At 52.5% G+C, this 22,008-nt stretch overlaps 7 protein-coding genes across 7 annotated transcripts; 4 read left to right on the top strand and 3 right to left on the bottom strand.

The window, feature by feature from the left end:
* Positions 1 to 330: 330 nt before the first annotated feature.
* BJX68DRAFT_273907 (class II aldolase/adducin family protein) lies at positions 331 to 1,956 on the bottom strand (the record flags this gene model as incomplete). The annotated part of the gene is made up of 4 exons (XM_071047558.1): positions 331 to 935; positions 1,002 to 1,238; positions 1,370 to 1,457; positions 1,945 to 1,956. The coding sequence occupies 4 exons, from the start codon at positions 1,954 to 1,956 to the stop codon at positions 331 to 333; spliced, it is 942 nt and encodes a 313-aa protein (XP_070905899.1).
* A 3,091-nt stretch (positions 1,957 to 5,047) lies between these two features.
* Positions 5,048 to 6,257, top strand: BJX68DRAFT_12117 (uncharacterized protein). The gene has a single exon (XM_071036124.1). It carries the CDS (start codon positions 5,220 to 5,222, stop codon positions 6,057 to 6,059), a length of 840 nt encoding a protein of 279 aa, XP_070905898.1. The 5' UTR covers positions 5,048 to 5,219; the 3' UTR covers positions 6,060 to 6,257.
* A 951-nt stretch (positions 6,258 to 7,208) lies between these two features.
* BJX68DRAFT_12131 (lysophospholipase family protein) lies at positions 7,209 to 9,607 on the top strand. Its single transcript, XM_071036125.1, has 3 exons — positions 7,209 to 7,384; positions 7,449 to 8,112; positions 8,162 to 9,607. Exons 1-3 carry the CDS (start codon positions 7,342 to 7,344, stop codon positions 9,357 to 9,359), a joined length of 1,905 nt encoding a protein of 634 aa, XP_070905897.1. The 5' UTR covers positions 7,209 to 7,341; the 3' UTR covers positions 9,360 to 9,607.
* A 446-nt stretch (positions 9,608 to 10,053) lies between these two features.
* On the top strand, positions 10,054 to 14,867 carry BJX68DRAFT_12109 (uncharacterized protein). The gene is made up of 2 exons (XM_071036123.1): positions 10,054 to 14,015; positions 14,067 to 14,867. Exons 1-2 carry the CDS (start codon positions 10,324 to 10,326, stop codon positions 14,623 to 14,625), a joined length of 4,251 nt encoding a protein of 1,416 aa, XP_070905896.1. The 5' UTR covers positions 10,054 to 10,323; the 3' UTR covers positions 14,626 to 14,867.
* A 242-nt stretch (positions 14,868 to 15,109) lies between these two features.
* BJX68DRAFT_251649 (3-deoxy-7-phosphoheptulonate synthase class II) lies at positions 15,110 to 16,838 on the bottom strand (the record flags this gene model as incomplete). The annotated part of the gene is made up of 6 exons (XM_071042422.1): positions 15,110 to 16,214; positions 16,267 to 16,318; positions 16,375 to 16,467; positions 16,519 to 16,582; positions 16,636 to 16,745; positions 16,805 to 16,838. 6 exons carry the CDS (start codon positions 16,836 to 16,838, stop codon positions 15,110 to 15,112), a joined length of 1,458 nt encoding a protein of 485 aa, XP_070905895.1.
* Positions 16,839 to 17,512: 674 nt separating this feature from the next.
* On the bottom strand, positions 17,513 to 19,025 carry BJX68DRAFT_260608 (uncharacterized protein; the record flags this gene model as incomplete). Its single annotated transcript, XM_071043921.1, has 5 exons — positions 17,513 to 18,060; positions 18,162 to 18,615; positions 18,670 to 18,777; positions 18,822 to 18,887; positions 18,942 to 19,025. 5 exons carry the CDS (start codon positions 19,023 to 19,025, stop codon positions 17,513 to 17,515), a joined length of 1,260 nt encoding a protein of 419 aa, XP_070905894.1.
* Positions 19,026 to 19,620: 595 nt separating this feature from the next.
* Positions 19,621 to 21,976, top strand: BJX68DRAFT_11988 (FAD-binding oxidoreductase). The gene is made up of 6 exons (XM_071036099.1): positions 19,621 to 20,123; positions 20,209 to 20,605; positions 20,681 to 20,771; positions 20,838 to 21,174; positions 21,278 to 21,846; positions 21,913 to 21,976. The coding sequence occupies exons 1-5, from the start codon at positions 19,900 to 19,902 to the stop codon at positions 21,777 to 21,779; spliced, it is 1,551 nt and encodes a 516-aa protein (XP_070905893.1). The 5' UTR covers positions 19,621 to 19,899; the 3' UTR covers positions 21,780 to 21,846; positions 21,913 to 21,976.
* The last annotated feature ends 32 nt before the right edge of the window (positions 21,977 to 22,008 follow it).

Genomic DNA, 22,008 nt, shown 5'->3' with positions numbered 1-22,008 from the left:
TTGCGATTGAGATATGTCAGATAACACTAGAAGTATAGACGTATGGTGCAAAAGGCAATACTTGGCATGGGCCATGCAGATACGTCTATAGGGCTCGGAGATAATCGGTCCCACCGTCAATGCTTAGCTTTGTCCGTGCTTCCTGTTGCTGAGCTTGAGAGGGACTGATATGTTTCAGCCTTCATTTCATTGGGCTTGTGCAGTGGGTCAAGGAGACCTCATTTTCGCTGGGATTTATGAGGACAACTCATGTCATACTTGGTGCCAAGTAATAGTTCCCAAAAGATAGCAATCTGTCTCTTTATGATCATAGCCAACTGATATCAATACTTACAGCAAAAACTCCCCCTTCGTCTTCGCAAGCTGCTCATCATAATACGGCTGGAAAGCCAACCACCCCTTCTCAGGCCCCCCAACCTGAGTAGCCGTATACGCCGCCTCGTCATCATCAATAATAATCTTCTTATACCCACCGGCGGCCGCCGCATCCGCCAGCAGCTGCGCCTGACACGTCTTATCAAGACTGATAAACCAAAACGCTGCCTCATCCACACTCCCACCGACCGTCAACAGCCCATGATTCTGCAAAATCGCCGCCTTCCCATTCCCCAGCGCAGCGGCGATGCGTCGCCCCTCCTCGCCGTCCGTAATCACCCCGCGGAACTCGCGGTAGACGGCATGGGATTTGTAGAAACGCAGCGAATCCTGCGTGAGCATTTCGAGCTCGCGTCCGAAACATGCAAAGGCTTTGCCCGCGACGCTGTGTGCGTGACAGGCGGCGTTGACGTCTGGTCGGGCTTTGTGGATTTCGCTGTGGATTGCAAAGGCCGGGAGGTTGATGGGTTCGTTGCCTTCGACGACGGCGCCGGACTCGTCGACGAGGATTAGGTCCGAGACTTTTATTAGCGAAAAGTGGGCGGAGAGCGGGTTTATCCCTGGAAAGCGTACTGTTAATCTTTCTATCTTGCTCGCTGTACATGGAGAAAAGAAGGGCGACGTACAAAAATGATCCGTCAAAATCGGATCTCTCACCGAGATGTGCCCCGCAACACCTTCATCGAATCCTCTATCGGCAAAGACGCGGAACGCAGCGGCGAGGTGCTGCTTGCGGTAGAGGCGCTCATCCTCGAGGTTGTCGAAGACCGGGTAGCTGCGGACTTTGAGGGTCTTGCCTGACTTTGTCTTGCCGAGGACTTGGACTTGCGAGGGGTTGTTGGGACGAGTGCGTGTGTTTGCATCTGTGTCGGATGCGGTTGGGTTGAGCTGTTTTGTAGGTGTGGGAAGAGGTGTTTGTTGGATGTCGGATAGGGTTGTTGGGGCCATGGTGGATGAGTTTGGGGCCTATATGTGTAGTTAAGGATACTCGTACGCTGCGGGTATGAGTATAGCTTGAATGGAGAAGAAAAAGGACGCTTGGAAATGGCTTCTCCTGGTATGGAGGAGTGATATACCCCATACTACCCCGCATGCGCACTCGGTGCATTTCCGTTCCTCTTGACGCAAGACTCACCGGAAAAGCATCGCTTTTTCCGGACCCGAGGTTATTCCTGACATTTTCTTATATGTACTCGGTGTGTATTAGAGCGAGCTCTTTTTCTATATGGTCAATATCTCGCAGGTCAAAAAATGAGTGTAATTACCCCGAGCCACTCAAGGCTGCGAACTTTGACAGAAACTCAAGTAAGAGTCTTGAAGGTACTCTTCGCGTAGATGATATCTTCATAGATGCCATTTTTGATTGCACTTCCCGGGTGTATAAAAGGATCAGATTAGAGCAACAAAAAGTCGATAGAAGTATTCTGCAAGGGGCGAACAAGTACGCTTCGAAAGTACAGAATGGACAACGCTTTTCACACTTGGGGATCGCCTATTTCTAGTTACTTCTTGTCCAGATAATGGGAAGAAAAGGGATACTTACAATATCGCCTGTCGGGCACCACATACGGTAGGAGTCATGGTTGGGACAATCACAAATTGTACGGGGGCTATTCATTACCAATAGTTAGTAGATCTTAACTGATATGCAGAATATTACTTACCCAGATCGAAGCTTAGCAAGCTGCTGGACTTTCTCTAAGTACATGAGTCGCTCCTGGATTTCAGTTTCCTGCTCCTCGAGCAGTTTCGCTTTCGAACGGCGGCCCATATGTTGATAAGATTGACGATTGGTGATTAGAATCAAGTTAACTTTGAGTTTGGTGCTTCGAAGTTTCGGGGAAAGAAGAAGAGGCAATCTGAAGAAAGAGAGGTGTGGTACCTAAGCACTTTACAAGGGAAACAAAAAAAAAAGTGAGAAATAAGGAGAGTATTTGAAGATTTGTGTTGGGTACGATAAATATGCGCAAATGCCCATGACGAGGGAGGTAAACACCCCCCATCCACGTAAAACCCCTTCACCACAACGTAACACACACAGCATCTCCAGCTGTCTGACCTCTCCATATCATAGTTTTATAATATCAAAACTCAGCTTTCCCTTCTTGAGATGTTTACCTGGCGGAGCAGGTGGCAACACGCGCTAATGGAGACAGATTCGCCATGCCTAATCTTGTGCGAAAGCCGTTATTGGAAGCCGATAACCTTTCCTTGGCCTCGTCGTTTCTCCGAGCTCAATCATCACTTGCCAGGTACAGGTATAGTACTGTTTTCGATCTATTAGTGACCTGCTGCGAGGCCAGCCATTCAGGAATCTGAGCTGGGTTCGGGCAAGATAACGGCGAGTTAACTGAGACACCTCTGCTCTGCAAAACCTTTGAACCAGACCTGCTTACCTTTTTCCAAAGCCAACACAAATAGTACCCGTGGCGTCTTTCCCAAACCTAAAATCCACTGAGCCACACACCGGTATCTCCACCAACACCGCAACTCGCAGAATCAACACCATCTACCGCAGGAGAGAGCGCAAAGCGAAACGACAGTCGGATATTTCATCCAGGCCTAAGCCACGGTAGACAAAGTATACCTAATTCTACGTCTGCTTGAGAGCATTGCTCCCGTACTCCACGGTCTGCCACGATTCGGGTATAACCTGCGGAGCGTTCGTGCGGTGTAAGGCTCCGACCTAGGATGCATCAACTTCTTCAGAAACATGAGACAGCACCGGATACACTCCAAGATGATTTTCAAGCATCGTGAGAGACAACCATCTTCGACTGCGCAGCACTACTCTGAAGCATGGAACGTGACTAGGTGAATCATTACTGAAGTACCGGGAATCAAATTGCACTAACAGACAAGCAAAGAAACAGTCACACTTGACGTCTGCGTGCTGTGCCAAAAACGAGCCCCGGTAAGGCTAATCACTCTTCTTTTCCATCCATTCTTCGTCCCCATCACCGAACTCGCCCTCTTCTTGGAGGTCGTCCAAACCCTCCTCTTTAGCTGATTTTGCATCGGCGTCGAGCTTGTCCTTGGTTCTTTCCGGTATATACACTAATCACCTCTGAGACAGCGATTTCGGCTGTTTGGGCTGATGGATGGCATGTAAAGCAGGGGTAGTTGTCAACATAAGCGAGGCCTGCTTAGACGACAACCAGGATATCGCGACCCTTGTATAGGTCCATTCGAGGTCGCCAGCAGTAGTGATAGTACCTAACTTCGTCCACGCAGTCACGGTACACATCTCTAGCGCGGCGATTCCTCAAAGGACAGACTGACCGTTGAGCCATGTTTCACAGGACTTGAAGAATTTGACGGCCTTGCGAAAGATGTCAATCATCCCCTTACGCCTCTTCTCGGCTGGCTCGGAATGGCTTTGGTATGCGTCCTTCAGCAGCCAGCAAAATGGATTGCTGGCCAGCATGTCGTCGGCGAGGCCGCGAAGAGCCGCCTCCTGACGCTCGGCGTGTCTCCTCCCGAAAGCCAGGTCTGGTGCATGAAACGTCTCGACCGAGTTGGCCAAGCGCTGGCTCAACATTCTCCAGAGGACGCCAAACTGTGGGGTTGTTATGTATAGAGTCAGTAAGTAATGGCAGCAAGGGCCAGGAGTCGGAGGAATCTCACATTTATAGAAACGCTCAGAAAGGTGCCTTAGGCGGCGAGCAAACTCAGGGTCGCCTCGATCATCAGGTCAGGACTTTCCATCGAGATATCAGAAAGGATTCTGAAAGAGGCGCTCATGAACCGTAATGTCAATGAGCAACTCTCCGAAGATTTCGCCAAAGTGATCAGCCGCAGGTGGAGGAAGAACACGGCGCAAGGTAGTCCACTCGAGCTGAGCACAGTAACCCTCCACGCTTGTGATCAGACGACGAAACTGGTATGCTGGTAGGGGATTGATATCGGCAATGAGATACTCTCTTGTCCAAACATCGGGTAAGTTGTTTCATCGCCGTGGAACTGCTTTCAAGCCTTTCGGGTCAAAGGCCCATTCTACGCGGCGTGACAAATGCTGTCCCATACTTGTTGAAAAACTCTTCCTCAGTTTCTGTCGGTTATAAGAGCTTGTCTCGGCGAGGCTCATGTAACAGGGGGTACAGCGCCGCGATGGCTTTTCTTTTCAAACTCGGCGCGCGTTTGAACCATTTTCATCACGAGTTTTCGGATTTAGCAAAGCGAGGATAGTCGAAGATATAAATCAAAACGCAGACGTATGCATAAGCATAAGTTCGAAAAGGATACTGTTATATAGGGATCAGTACAGCCATACACTATTATTAGTACCTAGATATATTGCATCTTCCGTGTATTAAGCGCTTTGCAGCAGTTGAAGCCAGCAAACATAGGCCTCGGCTGTCATCTAGCCCTCGCGTCCATTGCGGATTCTCCCACTACCGTCCATGACAAGCACTATCCTAAACCAGAGGACTCGCTATTGTACTTGTTTAGGGTATGGGTATCGAATCAGAAATTTATAAGAAGTTTGGTATCACAGTAACCAACTCCATGCGACATACCAGGTGCCAAGAGTGCGTAAGTTCCCGATCCAGCTTCACTTTTATCTGTCTCTTATTTCGCTGTTGCATTTGCTTTCGTATTCCCTAATCTCTCAGGACATCTTCTCTGATATTCGTGTTTAGTATTTCTTTGCATTGCTTCAGGGCCAAGCCTTCTTCACAACGATCTCTTCAGCCGCATTGCTGCCTGGCGTTAGACGGTGCAGCCTGATCACGCTCAGCCTCATCAGGTGCTCCCTGGACTCTTGAATCATATATCATCGACTGCAATCTATTTCTTTCATCCAGGGAAGAACAGGCGCAATCTCAGATTTCCCAGGAACCATGGCACCGACCGTGAGACCCGACTTCCTCCCCGCACAACCCCCGGCCAACGCCCACTGCCAAGTGATCGACTTCACAACAACCGATCCGCCCCTCCCTGAATACAAAAGGTACCTAGCAGCCGTAATCGACAACGCCCTCACAGAGTCCGAATGCAACGAGCTCCTCCGCTTCGCTGAAGCCAGCTCGCCCGATGGTATTTGGGAGCGCGCGCTCATCAACGTCGGCAACGGCCGCCAGGCCCTCGCCACAGACACGCGCAACTGCGGCCGTATCATTCTCGACAACTACGAGATCGCGGACAAGCTCCTTGCTCGCCTCCGGCCATTCCTCCAGGAACTCGATATTGAACGGTTGGAGAATCGACCGCTCGTGACGGGGCTCGCGGGCCGCAAGCGCACGTACCAGCTCACTCGGCTCAACGAGCGGCTGAGGTTCCTCAAGTATGTCGGCGGCGAGTACTTCCGACCGCACTGGGACGGGCACTACAAGGACCCTGGGACGAAAGAGAGGTCGTATTTCACCGTGCATTTATACCTCAATGGAGATGGGGAGCAGGATCTGAAGGAGTTGAAGCGGGCGGAGAGGGAAGCAGAGGGGCGCGATGGGACTCCGAATGAGGATCTTGACGGGGGCTTACTGGGCGGTGCGACGTCTTTTATACCCCGGTACGAGGAGCAGGAGAGGAATGTTCGAGTGTTCCCGAAGACTGGCTCGGTTCTGGTCTTTCAGCACAGTGAGCTGATGCATGGTGGGGATCCGGTGTTTCGGGGGACGAAGTATACTCTGCGGACGGATGTGATGTATGAACAGGTTGATTCGCCTGACGTCGTAAGGTAGATCGGCTTCAAAGCCCAAAGTTGGATATGGCCTTTTGAATGCTTGTGGATATCATAATCTGACAATTTCTCGTTTATTCGTTCTCGTATATCGTATACCGTATCTCGCACTGGAAATGTTCATCTTTCTCTTAACGGCAACACTGCTACTAGTATTTTTAGTCGAAACAAGTATAGTCCGTTTCAACTCTTGAAATCAGGCTAGTATTGTCGATTGTCACCGCTTGGTTTCAAGCGAAGTCGACGAAGCAAGGGCCACGAGCTACGACATGGAATCGAACCGAAATCCCAGTTGCAGGCCCCTCACGTCCAGGACCAACGAGAATTGATCGAATCTCGACCGCATCATCATACTCAATCCGACAAAGCCTGGGTTGCAAGCGTGCCTTGGCCGGAGATGACAAAGGTGATCCGGAGCCGGCCCAGGGGACAACACCAGTGTTGCACAGCCATGTCAGCTGGCCTCAGCCCTGCAGTCCCGAGTCTCAAAGCTCAGCTCCGATTTTGTCGCACAATCTCGGTTTCGTGTCTGCCCATCCTACCGAGGTTGGAACTCAGGTATCGACTGTTGAAATCATCAAGGGAACAACGGAGTTACGGAGGGTGGATTCCGTGAGTTGTTGTGACAAGTAATGCAATTGCTGAATCTGCATAACTCTCGATCTCTGCGTCTTGCTGCAGTCTCGTTTCCGATCCAAAATTCCAGCCGACCCACAAGCTCGCAGTTCTTCGTTCCACTCGTTTGAAAAGTTATTCTGCAGCCTGGCGTCCCATGGCTCACCGCAATGGACAATGCACCGTCAGCCCTGTTGCTTAGCCAGCGTGCAAGTCCAAGCCACGTTCTTCTCAATGTGATGAGCTATTCGGCGGATCGGCGGTGCAAACTCTCTCCGCTGATTCGTGAACGCGATCGACGCCAGTGGACATCCAATGTCAATCCACTTTGTCCCGCCACAACGACCAGCAAGGGCTGCGGGAATGCCGGAACTCCCTGCTTCATGATATCATGGTGCTAACGGATCTTGGAAGCCAAGAGCGCCCAGCGTGCTTTGAGTTGACAGAGAGTGGGCCGACTTTGGGAACGACGGGTCGCCATTGGCGTCAATCGAAGATCCGTGGTCGACTTTGCTACTCCGTGAGATTGAAGCCCCTTTGCCTTAAATTTGGGCTGGGCTGCCCTTGTCAGACCTCGGTCTCTGTCCTGAGAGAACAAGACCGATTTCTCTCTTGAGCATCCTGCTCTCTCGCTCCAAGTGCGCGTGAGAAGCGTTTCGCGCAGCAAGATGAAGACCACAACAACGCTTGCTTTGGCAGGCTTGCTTTCCAGTATGCTTCGCTTCCGGCCCGTCGCGTGTTTCCCTGAGTTCTAACCTTCTTCGGTCTCCTTTAGTTGCGGCATCAAACCCTACCGACGCCATCCGAGACGTAACTCCAGTGCAGCGATCGTTTCCGAATGCTCCGGACGGATACGTGCCCGCCAATGTTAGCTGCCCTGCCAATCGCCCCGAAATCCGTCTCGGTGCAACTCTTTCACAGAATGAGACCTCATGGCTCGAGACTCGTCGCGGGAAGACCGAATCTGCTTTGAGAGATTTCTTCGGCCATGTCTCGATCAATAACTTTGACGCCGTCGCGTATCTTGACCGGGTTTCCAGCAACTCTTCCGATCTGCCCAACATCGGTATTGCGGTCTCTGGTGGTGGATACCGTGCTTTGATGAACGGCGCTGGAGCGATCAAGGCTTTCGACAACCGCACGGAGAACTCGACCAGCCAAGGGCAGCTCGGAGGTTTGCTGCAGTCGGCGACCTACCTTGCCGGTCTTAGCGGTGGTGGCTGGCTTGTCGGCTCTATATATATCAACAACTTCTCCACCATTGACTCGCTGCAGACGTACGATGATGGAGAGGTGTGGCAGTTCCAAAACTCCATCTTTGAAGGCCCTGATGAGGGCGGTATCCAGCTCTTTGATTCGGTCGGCTATTACAGAGATATCTACAATGCGGTTCAGGACAAGGGAGATGCTGGGTATGAGACTTCAATCACAGATTATTGGTATGGACCCCATTTCTCCTCTTGCTGCCACCTTGTACTGACCTTTCAGGGGCCGTGCTCTCTCTTATCAACTGATCAATGCCCCAAGCGGCGGCCCGAGCTTCACCTGGTCGTCCATCGCTCTGTCCGATGACTTCCAAGATGCAAACATGCCCCTGCCCATTCTGGTTGCAGATGGCCGTTTCCCTGACGAGCTTGTGGTCAGCAGTAATGCCACAGTCTATGAGTTTAACCCGTGGGAGTTTGGCAGCTTCGATCCTACCATTTTTGGATTCGTACCATTGGAGTACATTGGCTCGCGCTTTGTCAATGGATCGCTCCCAAGAAACGAAAGCTGTGTTCGTGGCTTCGACAACGCCGGCTTTGTCATGGGAACTTCGTCCAGTTTGTTCAACCAATTCCTCCTTCAAGTCAACAACACCGGCTTGCCAGACTTCATCAGAGAAGCCTTCTCGAGCATTCTTGAGTCCATTGGCGAGGACAACAACGACATTGCCGTGTACTCACCCAATCCGTTTTACGGCTGGCTGCCAGAGCTCTCCCCGTACGCCGACGAGCCGATACTCGACGTCGTGGATGGTGGTGAGGATCTCCAGAACATTCCTCTGCACCCGTTGATCCAGCCTTCTCGTCATGTCGACGTGATCTTTGCCGTCGACTCCTCGGCTGATACCAACTACAACTGGCCCAACGGCACCGCCATGGTCGCCACGTACGAGCGTTCCCTAAACTCCACCGGAATCGGTAACGGCACCGAATTTCCCGCGGTCCCCGACGTCAACTCCTTCATCAACCTGAACCTCACCCGCCGCCCTACTTTCTTCGGCTGCGACAGCTCCAACACCACCGCTCCCTTGGTCGTCTACCTCCCCAACAACCCGTACAGCTACAACTCCAATTTCTCAACCTTCGACCCCACCTACTCGGAAGAGCAGCGTGACGGAGCTATCCAGAACGGCTACGACGTCGTGACCATGGGCAACAGCACCGGAGACAGCAACTGGTCCGCGTGCGTTGGATGCGCGATCCTCTCGCGCTCCTTCGACCGGACTGGCGAGCAGGTTCCTGAGATCTGCACTCAGTGCTTCGATCGGTACTGCTGGGATGGAACGACAAACAGCACCGACCCTGGAGATGTCCAGCCAGCTTTGATTTTGGATACGCAGGGGAACGCGGCTGCTGGTGTTTTCCCGACGGTTTTGTCGACCGTTGTTGTTGCGAGTGTGGCTATCTTCACGATGGTTTAGGGCTTTTGATGTTGGATTACTCGACGTGATATACTTTTTCATGTATATATGGACTCCTATTTCGGGGTCGACATTTTGATACTTATATTGGCATCTTTTTATATGCTTACTGGTCAGATACTTTCTTTTGGTCACTTGACTCGTTCAATTTTCTTTCCTTTACTTCTGCTCTCTTGATGTGACGGTCAAATAGTGCAGCTTATATAAACCTCCAAATATACCCAACCATTGAATAGTGCTCCTCAACAGGTATTGCTACGCTAGATAACCAGGCAAATCTTAAACTATAACAATCTGGGCTATAAAAGCTGACACCAGATAAGTCATGGTACCCAAATATATATTCGATGGCACGGATCACAAGGGAGTAGGGCTGGTCTCGATACGTGGGGACAACATGAGAGAAGTGGATTGGACTGGCATGACAGTACTGTCTTCACTTCAAGAAGCTCCAGACTCATGGAAACGAATATGGCCAGTAATGAGCAAAATCAACAATAGCACGTTTCGAAACGGGATTTGGCGGATATTCTGTGCATATTTTATGCTCCGAGGCCACACCACTTGTGCAAATAATGCCCCGCCTGCCCGTTGCCATAGACAACCATACACGTGACTGTCCGTATCAGGCAACCCGCACGACAAACAGCACGACATCGGGCCGAACCAACCACCCTGCAGCCAAGGTCGTCATCTTTAACGACAACAGACGACAGACGACAATAATACTGACATTTGTGACGGCCATTAGGAATTATAATCAACCGCGCCGGAATCGCTTATCGGACTACGAACCGGCGACAGGGATCTCGCAGCCAGGACACGCGCCGCAAGATGAGAGACTGGACTGCGGACTTTGTCATTTGCGACTAAACACGGATACACGGACACACATTCACGCCCATCTGGACTAAGACGAGACGAGAATCATACATTGCGTCCTTGGCAGATCCCGCTCTGCACAATGGCCCGAGCAGCGGTCATCCCCGCCTCCCCACCGAAGCGCGCGACGCGTGGCCGTGCAAAGGGTAGCACCAGCACGAAGACGTCAACAGCGAAGCAGACAGGGAAAGTCATAAGGGCGACATCGGCAACAGCGGCTACGGATGCACGGAGGAAGAATGCGCGGACATTAACAACAATGGCGCACGATTCCGGGGAATCAGAAGAAGACACGGATGATGAGATTGGGGTTATTGATAATAAGAGTCGCGGCAAGGCGACGACGAGTGCAACGAAAGGGAAGCCTGCGGCTTCTGCTGGGACGGGAAGGGGGAGGCCAAAGGCTACTGCTACAGCTGGGGAGGTAGAGAGCGAGAGCGAGGGTGATGATGATGAGCTCGCTCAGTCGGATGCGCCGAAGAAGAGGGCGGGGAGGAAGCCGAAGGCGGCGGCGAAGGAGAGCTCTGGGAAGACCGCGACTGCGACTACGTCTAGGCCACGAGGCCGGCCGAAGGGGACGACGGTGAAGCAAACATCCACGACTGAAGAGGATATCCTCAAGGAGAACACGCGACGGAATGCGCAGACGGGAGATAGCGACGATTTTTCGTCATCTCAGGGACCTGCGGAGATCTTCATCAAAACTGGCTCGACTATGGTTCGAGGTCCGGCGAAGAAGAAGAAGACCGTCACGTTCCAGGAACTTTCGGAGTTGGACTTATCAGAGTCCGATGAGGAGACGAACGAGCCTACTCTTCCGACTCGGCGACGGAGGGGGACAATTGTTGCAAAAGACCAGGATGGGCTTGGAGCGAAACCAGTTCGCAAGGCTCCCGCGGCATCAACGAGGGGTCGGAAACCTGCTGCAGCCAAAAAGGACGGCGCTAAGCCTCTGTCGCCGAAGAAAGCTACACAGGTTGCAAAGGCGATCTCTGCGTACGCAAGTTCTGACGGGGAGGATGAACTGAGTGGAGCGAAAGATGCTATCAAGCTGGTGGTTCATTCGCCAGAGAAACACGCAGTGAACACGGCTCTCAACTCACCAGTGCGAAGGATAAATTTCACCCCGAGCAAACCGTCCAAGGCACTTGATGAAAATGGAGAACCGAATCTGCCACCCCCAAAGTTATTTGATTTTGGCGACTCGCAGTTCATGTCAAGTCCTGCTCGTCGGCCTCCCCCGTCGCCTTTCCATTTCACACTAAAGGAGACCCCCAAGCGCGCTGGATTATCATTCCATGAAAGCACAAACCATTTGACTCGTCCAGAATCTCCTCAGGCACAGAATTCCCCGCTCAGATTGTCTCCGAAGAAGGCTAAACTAGGAACACCAGCGCGAGGAAGCCTCTTTCTTCCTGATGGGACTAGAGTTCCGTCGCAGCCGAATTTCACTCCTGCACGCGATTCACCTCTCAAAACGTCCCCTAAGAAAGGTATCTTTGGCGCCTCTTTTTCTTCATCTCAACAACCGCAACAACAAGCCTCGACACCTTTCAAGACCAGTCTGCTTATGAGCCCTGCGCGGAAGGTCGTTACCCCATTCAAGAGCTCTATGACGCGTATGCCGTCTTCATTAGCCAAAGAGACTCGGATACAAGACGATAGCGACGATGAGACAGTATCGATGTATGACCAGTCGCCGCTTCGAGCTCAGAACATGGGTGAGCCGATCAATTTTGACGAGGAGGAACAGGAAGAGGAGCGGGCAGCTTCTGAAGAGTATGATGTGGACACCCTACATCAAGAAAGCCCTGTCCATTCACACAATGAGTATTCACAGGATGAAGATGCTCAGTCTTATTCTGCAGGATCTGGTGAAGACGAGGATCAAGAGAATGTTCTTGATGACGACGTCGCGCCTCTCCAGGTGGAGGATCTTACTCAGGATGAAGACGATATGGAGGACTATGCCGAAGCCGCTGATGAGCCCGGGGTGGATGATTTGCACATGGCCTCCGTTGAGGACGATGTTGAGGAAGAGAAATATGGACCGGCGCCGGAAAATACCTACGCAGAGGAATTCGATCAGGAAGAAGGCTCTGAAGAGAACGAACACACAACGAATCTGCCGGAGCCAATCCCTGAAGCATGCAGCGTGCGAACCTCGACCTTCACATTTACCGCCTTTGATGTGCTAGAGGATGTCTTCACTGAGTGCCGGACGAAAGAAACTCTCGACAAAGAAGCTCCAATGGTGGAAGAGGAAGCGGCTGATGATCCCACGCCATCTGAGGACGAAGAGCTCGCTGAGCTTGAGATGTCCACTTATCGCGAAAACATTGAGACCGAGACCACACCTCATGAAGCTGTTGAAGGAGATTTGATGAGTTCTGGCCCAGTACAGCCCTACGAGGTTGAGGAAGTCGCAGACACTCCATTTGTCAACTTTCTCTTGACTCATTGGGCCCCAACTCTACCACTTGCTGATGTACTTGAAATTCCCACGTCTCCTGTGGTAGAGACAGAAATCACCTCTCCAGATGTACCATCGGAGACTCGAGATTCCTCCCCGGCCAAGTCTGTTCAGGAGCCATTCTCAGAACACGGTGCTCGGATCCCTCAGAAGGAAGTACCTCAAGCAGCACCCAACCGAGGACCACGCTTCACATTGCTAGCTGAGCAACTGAGCCAATGGAAAGCGAGTAGCCCTGCGAAGAACGAGGAAAGACGTCCTCGCCGTCGAGGCGTTTTCTCCCTTGCTGGAAGGCGCAGTGACGTTTCTCTTGTTTCTAGTGTTACTCCTCGGGCCCGCGCCACAGATATCTTCGCCAACGCCCCAACACTCCCACGGATGACTCCTTCACGGAATCGAGTTTTCTCCGCTCCAGTTCCTGTCGCAAGCCCTGAGATTCACGAAGACGAGGAAGAGCCGGTGATGGATGCGGATGTCCAATCAGAGACACCTGTGAGGGAGCCAATGGGGGAAATAACACCCGAAACTCTGTCTAGCCCAAAGGTCTTCGAAGAAACCAGGGACGAGCCAGCAGAAGATGCACCTGCAGTCTATCCTACACTTGAGGACCCAGAAGACGAAAAGGAGAACGAGGTCATCCAATCTCCAGCTCCCGCTACCCCACTTGGGAATCCCCCGCTCAGCATGCAAACTTTCCACACCGTGTCCAAGGTGCCCTTGAAGCCTGAGGGCGAGATCTCACCGTTGAAGATCTGCCGAAAACGTGGACGCTCTCTTTCAATCACTTCTCCTGTTCGATCTTCTCCCAGACTGCGGAACTTCGTGCTGCCTCCGCCAGGACAAATTGTTCCCGACTCACCTCCACGCAAATCACCCAGGCTTCAAGAAGGGTCTGTTCGGAAACAAGCTCGAGAGTCTTTGAGCAAACCTGCTGAGCCTCAGCGGCCGCGATCTAGAACACCGTCTCGCTCGGCCAGCCCCTCGAAAACGCCTCGCAAACAAGTTGCCGCCTACAACTACTGCCTTCGTGGGGCTGTCGTATACGTAGATGTTCATACCACGGAAGGTGAAGACGCTAGCGGCCTCTTCATCGAAGCGTTGCAGGAGATGGGAGCCAGATGTGTTAAGAACTGGTCATGGAACCCGCGTGCCAGTCTATCTCCGGAGGAGACTGCGGAGCCGAAAGAAGGCAGAGTCGGGATCACTCATGTGGTCTTCAAGGATGGTGGCGTCCGTACTTTGGAAAAGGTTAGGGCGGCGGCTGGGTTGGTGAAGTGTGTGGGAGTCGGCTGGGTTCTTGAGTAAGCAGCCCTTACTATTCCAAAAAGAACGTAGTAGCTAACATAACACAGCTGTGAACGCGAAAACAAATGGCTTGACGAGACCCCGTACGCGGTCGACAGCTCCATCATTCCCCGCGGCGGCGCCAAGCGACGCAAGAGCATGGAACCCCGAGCACTCGCCAATGTCAACGGCACCCTCGTCAAGAACACTGTGCCCAGCACCTCATCTTCAAACCGCCGCCAATCCGAAGCCGCTCGCAACGTCGTTCGAAGCACAACGCCCGCCTCCCGCAACAACGACCGATCCGCCCCCTCCACTCCGCAAACCACCATCCGAAAACGCGAACCGGACTACAAATTCTGGCAGACTCCCAAAACACCCAGTGCTGCCTCATTGGGCTACAATATGGATAACATTGGCATGTCTCCCGCAACACCGTTCTACCTCTCGCAGCACTCGAAGCTCGTCCAGCAGACGTGCCCGCCGAAGCAGACGCAACAAGGTCTGTTTTCGAAATCCGGGCCTGCGGACGAGGAGACGTCGCAGCGGTTGAAAGCCAAGTTGGAGGCTGCGCGACGCAAGAGTTTGGCGTTTAAGCCCGCTGTGGGGAGCCCGCTTGTCGACTGAGAGAGATTATTTCGGATCAAACTGGACTTTTGAACTCTGAAGGTTGGAGTACTGGACCTTTGGACTACTGGACGCCATGACTGCTGGAAGTTTGGAAGCATTTTGTTTTTCTGTACACTGGGCGGGTGCGCTTCAGAGCTGTATCATATCATACCCTTTTTGCTGGAGTTGAGGATTTGGTTTGTTTTATAGTATACAGTGCTTATTGGAGAAGAATACCCAATCGTTTCTCTAGTGTTTGTATCAAATATTGGCATGGAGAGGTGATGATCCTAACGTAATAAATATGACCAAGAGTCAGAATTTGTAACCAAAACGGAGAACCCGAAATACCCTATTTAATCATGCCCTATGTCTGTCATTATAATAATCCGAAAAGAAGAACAGAACTTTTTTTCCCCTCCAAGAAGACACCACTGAACCATCATCTCCCATCTAATCCCACCCCATCATCTCAACTGCCACATATACTGAATCTTTCAAATCATATCGAATTAACCTCCTCTTCCCCCTCCATCTCGCGATAAAACCCCGCAACCAAAAACGCCAGCTCAAGCGCCTGCTTCTCGTTCAGCCTCGGATCACAAAACGTCGTATACCTCTCGCCCAGCCCCTCCTCCGTCAACCCGCCCGCACCACCCACACACTCCGTCACAGCCTCACCCGTCAGCTCCAAATGCATGCCTCCCAGGAACGACCCCGCAGCACGATGAATCTCAAGCGCCTGCTTGAGTTCAGAAAGAATATCCGCGAAATGCCGCGTCTTGACGCCCGTCGGCGTCGTCTGCGTGTTCCCGTGCATGGGGTCGCATTGCCAGACGGGGATGTGGCGGGTGGATTGGACGGCGGCGATGTGTGCTGGTAAGTGGGCGGAGATCTTGGAGGCGCCGTAGCGCGAGATGAGCGTGACTTTTCCGATCTCGTGTGTTGGATTTACGGTGTCGAGGAGGGTGATTAGGTCTTCGGGGGTCATGGAGGGCCCGATTTTTATCCCGATGGGGTTCGTGATTCCGCGGAAGAATTCGACGTGGGCGCCTGTTAGTTGGCGCGTGCGGTCGCCGATCCAGAGGAAGTGGCTGGAGGTTGCGTAGTAGGATTTTGGGGGGGAAGACGTCGTGGTGGTGGTAGTGTGGGAGGGTTTGAGGGGGTGCGTGGGCGTGAGGGTTTCGCCTGGGACTGTGGGGTCTCGCAGGAGGCGGGTGAGGCTCGTTTCATACTCGAGAAGCAATCCCTCATGACTCGTATACACGTCAACGGTCTCAACGCCGCGGTCTGTATCAATGCCAACGGTCTGCATGAAGCGCAGCGCATCCTTGACGCGGGTGACGATGCGCTCGTATTTCTCCTTGATAGATGGAGTGATGACATGGCCCAGTCCCCAGTCTAGAGGGGAATGCAAGTCCGCAAGACCCGAGGAGAGTGAGGCGCGCAGGTAGTTGAGGGTTGCGGCGGAGTGGAAGTAGGCCGAGACGAGGCGGGATGGGTCAGGGCGGCGCGAGTCGGGCGTCGCGTCGAAGCCGTTGATGTTGTCGCCGCGGAAGGAGGGCATTTCGATCCCGTTGATCACTTCCATGGGGCTTGAGCGGGGTCTATGGTTGTTAGCTTTGTGGGGATGCAAGTAAGTAGAATTGGTGTACGTACTTCGCGAATTGGCCTGCGATTCGGGCGATGCGGACGACGGGCATGTTTGCGCCTGATAATGTTAGTACAGTACAAAGTACAAACCTTCCAGAAAGGTAGATGCCATACCCCAAATCAAGACTAAACTCATCTGAAGAAGAAGCTTGACCTTTGCCTCGATCATATCCTGGTTACAGTAGTCGAACAGCTCCGCGCAGTCACCTATACATATCAGTCACAATTCAGCAAAACCCAGGATTAGAGCGCTCATACCTCCTTGTAAAACAAAAGCCTTTCCAAGAGCAACATTTCTCAAGCTCTTTTTCAGATTGGCAATCTACGACGAATGAGTCAAGCCGCCTGTCGAACGACAAAGAAACAACTACACACCTCCTGTGTTGTGACAAGTGGGGGCAGCTTCTGGAGCTTCTCCAGCGCCGACTGCACGCCCTCAGGATTGTCATAGACAACCTCTTGCTTGATGGGCTTTGAGGCCCACGCTGGGGTAGAATTAGCGATGTGTCATAGCACAGGCAACAAAGGTGAGGTCAAAGCTTACACCGTGGGCTCCAATCGTCCAGAGTCAATGTCATTGTGGTGGGCTTGGAGTAACTGAGGCAGTCAAAGTTCGAGATCAGCAAAAATCAGCTCCCAACACACCGGCGACAGTCGAGATGAGAGACAAGAGATGAAGAAAGGGAGGTTTTTTTTATACGAACTTGAGGATCATAACAAGGGTCAATAAGAAATGCAAAAGAAACTCAATCGCGGTTATTGGCGGCGTGACTCATCGTCACGTGGGTGTAGTCGTCACGTGACTAAACCAGAAGTATATGGCAGGTATCCTATCCTGTCTGGTGTATATTGGCATTCCTAGGGAGCTTTAGGGTTAAATTATGTCATTGGAGCTATATGTGCTGTAGAGGTACATCATATATTGTGTAGTAGTGACTTCCCTACCCAACAGCACTTCAAAACTGCCCCATCGTGGCATATGTGTGTACACCACACAGAGTATCTTTAGGTATATATAACCAGAAGGGCATATATGTTAAGGTTAAGATAGAATAATGCCATTGTCTTGTTCCGTTGATTTACGTAGAGCTATGCTGTAGCTTCGCCTTGAGCAACATCCCTATCCCTATGCTAGGATGCCACGCCACATACGACAACCAAGAGATCTAACTAGGTGAAAACACGTAATAATGAATACTTTTTTTTCTCATTAACCAATTGACAAATGGAATATACACAAGAGGCCGAGAGCCTAGAATCTCGACCTTCCCCCACTCCTCACATCAACCCTCACCGAATCCCCCTGGCCGTAAATCATCCCCTCCGCATTAAGGGGCACGCCTCCATGTCCGTGCCCAAACCCATGACTATGACCATTCACATGCGCCCCAACCCCAATCCCCATTCCTGGCGACACAATCCTCTCCTGACTCTCTGGCCTCCCACTCCCTCCACTCCCCCCAGCAGCACCAGGCGACCCGGACCCCGACCCGCCACTCCGCCTCCCCTCACTATAATCCGGATTATACTCATCAATGGTCGTTGTGACCTCCGAGATCTTAAGTATTCCCTCGCCCCTCTTCCACGAGCGCTTGTTCCGTGCAGAAGCGGATGCGGAAGCGGACCCGTGACCGCCTGTCCCCGCGTGCAGCTCGTATCCCCGAGACGAGGATCCGTACTGCTCCTTGCTGCTGAAGATGGATTTGATCTTGAAGAGCTGCCGGATCGAGCTGAGGGAGCCTGCGAGTAGGCCGAAGTTGAATTCGATTTCCATCCAGATTAGAGACATTGCGGCGGAGTCTGTAAATTTATGTTGTTAGTAAGTGGTTACGAAAGCGGCGCGTGCGTAGTTATTAGGTAGGGTGGGATAGGGTAGGATGTAAGGGATTAGGGGGACGTACAAGTCATATCAGTCGAATCCTTCGTATACGCCAATGTTGAGAACCGCACAAGGGCCGCAATACACGCGATGAACCCGAAACTAAACATAAACAGCACAAGCAACCTCTTTCTGAGCGCCATCTGCAGTCCCCAAATCGCCGGCATCGGCAGGACAATAATCACGACGTCACAGATGAACATGAGAACCCCCTGATACATCGTGATTGCAAACATGGTATCGTTGGAGAAGCACTTCCCCGTAAGGATAGTCTTGTCCCAAAAGGCGCGAACGGGCTTGCATTGCAAGGCGAGGGTGAGTTCGCCGGAGATGGTAAAGGCGAGGATGAAGAGGATGATGCCGTAGCCAGTGCGTTGGACGTAGGGTTGCGGGAAGACGCGCATGATGAAGGTTGTGAGGCTGAGCTTTACGGAGGCGGCAACGACGAGGTAGCTGCAGAGGGCGGCGTAGTAGATCTGGGATTGTTAGTATTAAGGCGGAGTTGGGAGAAGGGGAGATGAAAGAGGTACCTTGAGCCAGACGCCGAGGTGGTTGCGCGCGATGACATCTTCTTGGTGTACGCCCAGGCCGTAGTAGGTGATTGTGTATGCGAGGGCAGAAAAGCCATTGACGAGGAGCTGTGCTGTTAGCTAGAGTCGTACTCAAGGGCGTTGAGGCTTACCACTGCGACGATCACCAGATAGTCGTCGAGACCAAATGATTTGACGACAAACCGGCGCATGTACAACTGCGTCTGTCAGCAGATAAAGTTCTTACTAAAGAGCCAAAGAGAAATACTCACCCGGAGAGAGCAAACCAATGTGCACAAAATAGCTACTGATAGAGTGACGCCGCGAACGGCATCAACCATGGGAGTCTCGCCCATCTCTTTGTCGAATTGTACCTGTCTCGGATTCTACCCCAGGTCGAAGGACAGAAAGAGCGAGGGCCAAATTAAAAGAGAGAATCTGCAGCCACAGTCGCATGGAGTCGCTGACACGAACGACCAACTAGAGCAAGAACGAGGACCCTCAAGGATCCGAGCAAAGCGGGCCATAGACTTCTTCATCTCCAACTTGAAGTGTTTGATTCGTGCCGTGTTGGCTAAAGTTCGGGTCGACTGCCGCCAAAACAAGCAGAAGAAACAGAAGCTATGCCGGGAACAGAATATGAAGGAATCCCACGAGGGAAACAAGGGCATTCTTCTGCAGACTGCAATCTCTGCAAGGCACCACAAGTGTGAGAACTATTTGATTCTTCTCGGTGACAGACCGTTGGGTCTCCACATCAACTGCTTGATGTCTGTTAGCTTGCCAAAAGTAGCAAGCTGGATTCAGGCTACGCCGCACCATCGCCTGCAGTGGACCCTGCGGGCCGTGTTGAGGCCCAGTCACGGCTCACTTTACGGGGACAACCTTTGCCGGCCCGGGGAAGCTGGACTGCAACCGGTCGTAGTCTCGCGTGGAGAGCAGGGAAGTGGAAAATCGTGCCACTTTCGTGCAGTAGACAGGGACGCTAAAACTGTCGTTGGTGTCTCGATTCTCCAACAGACTCGAAAGAGCAACAGCTGCTACTCCAGTGAACTTCCGAGTCCCGACAGCCGGCATAAAGGGGCACTTAAGAAGCGTCGCGCGGCCCAGTCATGATGCCGCATTGTGCCCCCAAGTTTATAGTACTTCTGTTGCTGAAACGCGCTCGACAGTTGATCCTTTCTGTTTGCGATCTGATCTCAGTTTCAAAGCTCAATCGCAGCAAGAATAATGAGCCATCTCGCCAGCGTCCCGTCCCTTCTGGACGTTCTCCCCGTGGAGCCCGCCACCCGAACCGAGGCCGAGGCCCTTCTGTCTGATTACGTTGTTCTACCTGAGGAGCAAAAGGGCCCGGCTCGAGCTTCTCTCCTGGCAAAGATCTTCCCTCTCGTATTTGGCGAAATTGCCCTTGTCGAAGGCTCTGCTTCGTATGAGGAGAATCGGACGCAGCCATGGTAGCCCTCCCTCCTTTCCCCTCTCGCTTTCCTGTTCAACCCCGGACTCTTTGCCCCCTACCCTGCAGATCGCTGATGGTGATAGGTCCACAAACTGCTGGCTTAGCCCAAGCGTAATCCTTACCCCGAGAAGCACAACTGAAGTCTCCCAAATCCTAGCCCTAACCCGCTTCATCGGCGCAACATTCTCCGTGCGCGGCGGTGGGCGCCTGCACAACCCGACCTTCACAAGCAACGACGGCGGCGTCGTCATCTTCCTTAGCAAGCTCACGCAGCTCAACCTGGCCGATGACAAGAAGACCGTCGACATCGGGCCCGGCCATCGCTGGCTGGATGTGTACAAGGGTCTTGATGCGCACGGGCTGACTGTTGCCGGTGGACGCATCCCGCATGTTGGTGTACCGGGGTTGCTTCTGGGCGGTGGGCTGTCGTTTCAGAATAGTGAACACTCTTTGGGGTGTATGAATGTTGTTGATTATGAGGTTCGTTCTCTTTCTCGCTTTGGTTCTGGTCGGACTGCTTGCCGTTGGTTGTTTTGCGGTGTTAATGGAGTGTAGGTCGTCCTCGCAGACTCATCAATCGTCCACGCAAACGCATCCGAGAACAGCGACCTCTTCTGGGCTCTCAAGGGCGGCGGCACGAACTATGGTACTACTCCCCTCCCATCCCCTGCCCTCACATCAACCACGCAAACACAGACTGACAACCATCCAGGAATCGTAACAAACTTCCGCATGTCCACAATCCCCAACGCCATCTGGGCCGAAGGCCGCGTCTACCCCGCAACCCCCGAAACAAGCAGCCAGCTTTTCCACGCCCTAATGGACTACCACAAGCTCATCGAGTCGGACAACAAGGCGACCCTGATCTGGCACACGCTCAACCAGACGACGCTGCTCATCTTCTTCTACTGCGCGCCTGTCGAGAAGCCAGATGTCTTTGCGCCGTTTTATGATATCCCCTTCCTCATGAACGTCGTTCCGCCGGCGAAGAGGACGGTGTATGAGATGGTTGATGCCGTTAGCAATATTTTGGCCGCGGAGCAGTTGAGGTGTGTACTTACTGCTCTTTCCCGTCTTTCTTTTGTCTTTTCTTTTCTTCTTGGTCAAGCGGGTATACGGTGGATGTTTGCTAACAGAGGGCGCGGCAAATAGCCACGACATGCGCACAACAACAACACTCCCCAGCCTAACCGTCTACGAAGCCGCCGAGAAAGCTCGCCTCCAAGAGATGGCCAGTCTATCCGACCTACCCCGCGCAGACCTCACAATGGTAATCCAACCCATGTCCTCTCTCGCCCTAAAAGTCGCCGAGGCGAAGGGCGGGAACCCGCTCGGGCTCGGCGGAGTCGGCGGGCACCAGTGGTTCCTCGTGATGGCGGACTACGCGGATACCCTCTCGGAAGCTGACGAGGCGCGCGTGCGCGGGTCCGTGAAGCGGATTGTGGATGTTGTTGAGGAGACGGCGAAGAGGGAGGGTGTGTATGTGCCGTACAAGTATTCGAATTATTCTTCGCGGGATCAGGATCCCTTGGCGAGTTATGGGGAGGCAAATTTGGGGAAGTTGAAGGAGATTGCGGCGAGGTATGATCCTGAGGGGGTCTTTCAGGTTTTGCAGAATGGGGGGTGGTTGGTTTCGAAGGCTGGGAAGCAGTAGCTTTCGGCGGTCGATGTCTAGATGAAGGGAGGTGAGTAAGCGAGACTGAGACATGGATGAGTGCCAGGTATGAGATAGCGAAATCATGATTTTTTATAGGAGCGTCGAACTGAAAACTCCACGCCAGTAATAGTACAGGTGATTGATATATGGCCCAAAAAATCCGTATCAAGATGGAAACCCAAAGCTGGTATCGCCAGGCCATGAAGCGTATGTTTTGAGATGAAGC

Source organism: Aspergillus pseudodeflectus (assembly GCF_044049435.1).
Source record: "Aspergillus pseudodeflectus strain CBS 756.74 chromosome Unknown BJX68scaffold_1, whole genome shotgun sequence".
Classification (NCBI taxonomy): domain Eukaryota; kingdom Fungi; phylum Ascomycota; class Eurotiomycetes; order Eurotiales; family Aspergillaceae; genus Aspergillus; species Aspergillus pseudodeflectus.
The sequence above is the reverse complement of the archived record's forward strand: the minus strand, read 5'-3'. Positions and strand labels throughout refer to the sequence as shown.

Bases quoted from the DNA above. Each gene is read 5' to 3' on its own strand.
- BJX68DRAFT_12109 (XM_071036123.1), top strand. From the start codon at position 10,324: ATGGCCCGAGCAGCGGTCATCCCCGCCTCCCCACCGAAGCGCGCGACG. The intron at 14,016-14,066 runs GTAAGCAGCCCT...AACATAACACAG, and splicing joins GGAGTCGGCTGGGTTCTTGA to CTGTGAACGCGAAAACAAAT.
- BJX68DRAFT_12131 (XM_071036125.1), top strand. From the start codon at position 7,342: ATGAAGACCACAACAACGCTTGCTTTGGCAGGCTTGCTTTCCA. The intron at 7,385-7,448 runs GTATGCTTCGCT...GGTCTCCTTTAG, and splicing joins TTTGGCAGGCTTGCTTTCCA to TTGCGGCATCAAACCCTACC. The intron at 8,113-8,161 runs GTATGGACCCCA...CTGACCTTTCAG, and splicing joins ACTTCAATCACAGATTATTG to GGGCCGTGCTCTCTCTTATC.
- BJX68DRAFT_12117 (XM_071036124.1), top strand. From the start codon at position 5,220: ATGGCACCGACCGTGAGACCCGACTTCCTCCCCGCACAACCCCCGGCC.
- BJX68DRAFT_11988 (XM_071036099.1), top strand. From the start codon at position 19,900: ATGAGCCATCTCGCCAGCGTCCCGTCCCTTCTGGACGTTCTCCCCGTG. The intron at 20,772-20,837 runs GTACTACTCCCC...ACAACCATCCAG, and splicing joins GGGCGGCGGCACGAACTATG to GAATCGTAACAAACTTCCGC. The intron at 21,175-21,277 runs GTGTGTACTTAC...CGCGGCAAATAG, and splicing joins TTGGCCGCGGAGCAGTTGAG to CCACGACATGCGCACAACAA.